The 5,687-nt window shown below is 48.8% G+C and overlaps 1 protein-coding gene across 1 annotated transcript in view; it reads left to right on the top strand.

Annotated features, from left to right (window-relative positions):
• The first annotated feature begins 2,449 nt into the window (after positions 1–2,449).
• Pcyox1 (prenylcysteine oxidase 1) overlaps positions 2,450–5,687 on the top strand; it is a 10,637-nt gene continuing 7,399 nt past the window's right edge. The window contains exons 1-3 of the mRNA XM_005365296.3: positions 2,450–2,882; positions 3,697–3,903; positions 5,253–5,427. Of these exons, the coding sequence (XP_005365353.3) occupies positions 2,450–2,882; positions 3,697–3,903; positions 5,253–5,427 (815 nt within the window). The remainder of the gene's footprint in view (positions 2,883–3,696; positions 3,904–5,252; positions 5,428–5,687) is intronic.

The following is a 5,687-nucleotide window of genomic DNA, read 5'->3' as shown; positions in this document are numbered from 1 at the left end:
ACAAAAAAAAACCCCAAGAATTTGTGAAAGCTGAGAGATGAAACAATTTATCATATCCTATCCATTGACAGAGCTCTTTGAGTTTTTTCTTTCCAAAATTAGCAACAGTCTTAATGATTGTTCTATTAGAAGAAAATACTTATTTGTGCACAAATATTAATGTTTTCCTTTTGAAACTTCTACTCTTGAAAGAATGTGGCTGCCGTAACTTTAGCACAGCATTCCAGAGGCAGAGGCGGGAGGATCTCTGTGAGCAACGGCAGAATTCTGGGTCTCTGTTCTCAAAGACAAGCATGGAAATGCACAAATTAATAGAGACAGATTTAAACAGTAAGAGATTATTGCAAGAGGGAAAATTCAGTTTGTGTAGGGGTTGCTGAATATTTTAGGGCAAGAATGAGATTACACGGAAGGAGCTGAGCAGGGGGTCAGTAGAGCAAGGGGATTCGAAACTACAGAAAGCAGGAAGTCAGTCCATGTGCAACCTGTCTGCATTTGTTAAGGGCCTCTTTGTGGGGTTGGTTAACTGCCCCAAAGTGACCTAACCGCCTACAGAAGCTGGCAGGGGAGCCTGAGCTGCAGACATTAGTTGAAATCAACAGTAAGTTCTTTTAAAAAAAAATAAAAATTAAAAAAATAAAACTTTTGTTTGTTTGTTTGTTTGTTTTTATTTTTTAGAGACATGGTTTCTCTGTATAACAGCCCTGGCTGTCCTGGAACTTGCTCTGTAGAGCAAGCTGGCCTCAAACTCACAGAGATCCGCCTGCCTCTGCTTTCCCGGTGCTGGGATAAAAGGTGTGTGCCACCACCGCCTGACTAAAACGTTAATTTTTTTATTATTTTATTTTCTGTATGCCAGTCTCTGAGGAGGCCAGAAGAGCATGTTAGATCCCCCGGAACTAGATGTATGGGAGGAGTACTCTCTGCATTCTAGGCTGCTAAGTGCAGCGCTTGCATTTTGGTTCCCAACCACTCCACCCCTGCATTCTGGGACTGACCCACCAACCTCCACCTCCACCCCTGCATTCTGGAACTGACCCACCAACCTCCCACCTCCACCTCTGCATTCTGGAACTGACCCACCAACCTCCACCTCCAACCCTGCATTCTGGAACTGACCCATCCACCACTCAAACATGGCAAACATTCTCTTTGTCTGTCCGTTGTTACTTCCATCACCCTACTCCCTCAGAAGCCAACTTGGAATAGGTGTCTTCAAAGAACAACCAGTTTTTAGAGAAATGATAAGGCATCAGACAAGGACAAGGAGTTTGAGTTTCTGTAACTGGATGGCTGTGGGAAGGCAAATAAATAGCAAGAGAATAAATATTTCTATTTATTCAAGTTTGTTCTGTGGATTCTAGTCGATGAAAGCCTGTCAAATCCCAGCACCCAGGAGGTGAGCAGGCGGGAGGATGAGGAATTTAAGGGCAGCCTGGACTGCATAGTAAGTCTGAGATCACTTGACAAGGGTGGAGGAAAGGAGAAGCTGAAAACAAAGAACAGACTGTCCTCCAAGTCACTCTCTTTGGGAAGGCTGAAGCAGAGAGGATTTCCTTTCTCTCCTGTGCTCCCGGAGCCATCGGCTGTTGTATCTCTCTGTCCCTTCTTCCATGAAGGCCAAGAGAAAACTTAGTTTCGCGTTGGAAGTACACAAACAACTTCAGCAGTGAGTCCACTTTGATTTGGCATGCCAATCATTCAGTTCAGGAACATAGGCCAACCTAACAGCTTCCTAGATATTTTACTTAAAATGTCTAAAATTGTCTTTGGTAATAAACCTACATTCCTCCAGGTAGAGGAGGGAGGAGAGGCCCCTTTGTCTTTATGTGTTTGTTTGTTTATATGTGTTTGTGTCTGTTCTGATGCCCGTGAAAGTCAGAGGGTTCCCTGGAGCTTGGTGTTCCATACAGGCAGTTGTAAACTCAGAAACTGAACTCGGGAAGACCTCTTAGACACCGAGTCATCTCTCCAGTTCTTTCAAAAAAAACATTGTGTTATGCCTACGAGTGTGTATGCAGAAGAAGGCATCAGATTGTCTGGAGCTGGAGTTACAGACTTGTGTGAACCACCAGGATTTGGTTGCTGGAAAGGGAACTCTGGTCCAGTCCAAAGAGCAGGCAGTGCTCTAACCACTCAGTCACGTCTCCAGTCCCCCCCTTGTGCTTTGTTCTTAAGTAATTAGAGGAAGGTGGACAGCATTTCTAGTGTTTTCTTCAAGTTGAAACAGACCTTATGTGGGAAGACCCTTTTGGCATTTTAATTTCATTGGTGTGAACGTGGGCCCCCTGTTTTGCTCCTCCTACTTCACAATACCCCATCTCCCTTCTTTCCCTATCACGCAGCTAAGGAGTCCCTGGAACAAAGCGCTCACTTTGGAAATGTTAGCGGCCAGCTTGCCTGTTTTTTTTGACTGAGATTGGACTGCATGTATTTATTCACAGCGTGCATGCGATTTAGAGGACGGCAGAGGGCGTTTGTGAAGAAGAGTAAGCTCTGTCTTCAAGAAAGGAGGGAAGGAAGGAGGAGAGCTGAGGTGGGCCTCAAACTACGCCTTGGACGTGTGCTTCCGGGGACACAATGGACTTTGGGGATACAGTGGCCTTGGGTCAGGAACACTAGGGTGAGCCAGGGGAGCAAAGGCTCCGAGCGCTTTGGGTGGGCGTGGCGATGTGTCCTGGGGCGGGGCCTAGGCGGGGCGAGTTCGCGCAGACTCATAGAGCTCCAGGTCTGCAGGCCAACCCGCGGTCAGTCTGCGGCTGCGGAGACCGTGGGGCGTGAGGCCATGGCGCTGGTGGGCTTGCTGCTCGGACTGGGGCTGCTGCTGTGTGAACTGGGCAGCCTGGCGAGCGCCGAGCCCCGGGCCCCGCCGGACAGGATCGGTAGGTGTGGGGGATAGGGAGCGAGTCAGTGCCTAGGTCGGTCTTCCCGCGGTGGGGTGGTGATCGGGGTTCCAAGGAGCCGGGCCGCACGCTATTGAAGCACGCCACTGGAGGCGTGGGCAAGCTCCGCACCCGGTATCCCTGCAGCCCCAGCCTGGGATGGGAAGTCCTTAACACTAGGAGCTGGATGCCCTAGGGAACCTGCTTCTGACTGTCCCTGGAGCTGAGTCTGTCTATCTTATCAGCAGACTGTGGCACGCAGACACCACACAGGGACCGGTCTATCCCCCCCCCATCCACCCCCACGAAAGAGCTGGACCGCCTCCCCGCACCTGCGCTCTGCTTGCGAGGCCGCAGCTGCTGCAGCTAACCAGAGAACGGGTTACCTTCCTGGCTTTGCTAGCCTCGGGTTTTCACTTTCGGGCCCTCTGTCCCCATCTGAAACTGTGTCTTTCGGGATCGTTCATGGTGTTGGGGCCTCATAGAGACAAAGAACAAAGCTGGGCGAAGATGGCGGCCACTTTATTTAAAATGCGTCCAGGACTGGTCCATTCATGCCTTCCCAGGCATTGGGTACAGAAGGGTTCGTGGGTCCGGTAGTCTGTGAGGATGCTTGGGCATCATTTAACCTACTGTTAATTTGCAATTTTATCTACAGTGCCTGTCCAGATTCAGGGAGTGTGAGCCCCCAGGCTCCCCTAAGTTGTTGGTTATAGTCTTGAGTAATGTCTGTTATTGGTTAATGGCCTTTCAAAAACAAAAGCCACACCGCTAAGAGGGAAACAAACCGTTCCTCTTTTTTTCCTCCTTTCAGCAATCGTCGGCGCTGGAATTGGTGGCACTTCCTCAGCCTATTATCTTCGGAAGAAATTTGGGAAGGACGTGAAGATTGATGTATTTGAAAGAGGAGAAGTCGGGGGCCGTTTGGCCACTTTGAAGGTGCAGGGTCATGACTACGAGGCAGGGGGGTCCGTCATCCACCCTCTGAATCTGCACATGAAGCGCTTCGTCAAAGATCTGGGTATGTGTTTGGGACTTAGAGCTAAGCAGATTTCTGTGTGACTGGCTCTAGGTGTTTTCATCACACAGAGAACTGAGATGTTTCTGCCTTGTCTTCTACAGAGAAGTCGGTGGAACCGTTTCTCTTGCTGTGGAGTTTAGGGGTTGGTACAGGTTTAGCTTTGAGCCACTCTCCTGTAATGAGACTCTGGTTATCTGTGTGACAGCAGTTCTCTGGAATTACAACCACAGGCTGGAGTGTGTGTGGCTGATACCAATTCTTTTTTTAAAAAATTAATTTAAAAAATTATGTTTTAGCTATATTTGTTTTGTGTGACAGTGGGGGTGGGGGTGGGTCTGAGTGCTGCAGAGTGTGTATAGAGGGCAGAGGGCAACTGAGTCACTTCTTTCCTGCCACCGTGTGGGTCCCAGGAATTGAACTCAGGTCATCAGACTTGGCAGCAGATGTCTTTAGGGCCTGAGCCATCTTGATGGCCCCTGTTGTCAGTTCCTAAACCCCTGGGTTTGGGTTGAAGAGTCAGGATGCTTTGAGCTAGCAGAAACCGTAGCTCATTTTTCTGGTGAGAAAATGAGACCCACGGGCTTCAAACACTTGGCTTGAAGTCATTCAAACAGGGTACAGAGACATGTGCTCACAGGGACACGTGACTGATGCCCTGCTGGCAGAGGAGCAGGGCGTGTCGTGAGGGAGTCTGGCAGGCCTCTGCACGCCCTCTATGGGAATATTGGGTAACTCAGGACTTTTTGCGTTTACCTGAAATTCCTGGTTTCACACAATGAGATCAGCATAGGAGAAGGAGCACATCTTACTCCTCAGCTGCCCTTCCAGCCCTGGCTGATGCTTCATTCTCCATGACTAAGAATAGTCGGGCTAATTTGGTACACAAACACGATCTTCTGGCCACTTCCTAGCATGTCAGCTTGTGAGAATTGAGCAGTCAGCACAGTGTCCACACTGTTTCAAACATAAAACACTAATGTGTCTCCTGAGATCTGGGGACGTCCCTAAGTCACTCACTCACAATGTCCCTGGCAAGTTCCCCCAAATTCTTTCTTCATTGGGCCAATGTAGAAACCTCTTGTGTACCTTTCCTCTGGGTTTTTGTTTTGTTTTGTCTTAAGATTTATTTTTTAAAATTGTGTGTGTGTGTGTGTGTGTGTGTGTGTGTGTGTATCTGAGGGGGTATGCGCATGTGAATGTAGATGCCTAAACAGGCCAGACAAAGGCCTCGGAACTAAAATTACAGATGGTTGTGTGCTGCCTGACATGGGTGCTAGGAACTGAATCCAGGTCCTCTACAAGAGCAGCAAGGGCTCTTAACCGCCGAGCCCCTCCCTCTGTTTTGCCAGGCCTCTCCAGTGTTCCGGTTTCTGGTGGCCTGATGGGGGTATACGATGGAAAGTCTCTGGTGTTTGAGGAGAGCAGCTGGTTCATAATCAACATGATTAAGCTTGTGTGGCGCTATGGATTCCAGTCCCTGAGAATGCACATGTGGGTAGAAGACCTGCTGGACAAGTTCATGAGGTAACTTTGCCGCTCCTGTTGAACTTGAGACCTCCTGACCAGACGGCACCGGAATGGTAGTTCTCTGAACTAGTTCTCTGCCTAGTCACCACTTTGTTAGGCAAAATGTCTCACAGAAAATGTGCAGATCATCACTCCATTTGGGAGTTGAACATGCCTGTTGCTTTTGTTTCTGAATTGTGCTTTGCAAAGGCTGAGATGTGGCTCAGCGGTTGAGCACTTGCCTGGAATGCCTGACTCTCCCTCCATTTAAGGAGTTG

Source organism: Microtus ochrogaster, unplaced genomic scaffold, assembly GCF_000317375.1.
Source record: "Microtus ochrogaster isolate Prairie Vole_2 unplaced genomic scaffold, MicOch1.0 UNK1, whole genome shotgun sequence".
Lineage (NCBI taxonomy): Eukaryota > Metazoa > Chordata > Mammalia > Rodentia > Cricetidae > Microtus > Microtus ochrogaster.
Note: the sequence above shows the minus strand (reverse complement) of the source record. Positions and strands in the feature narration are given on the sequence as shown.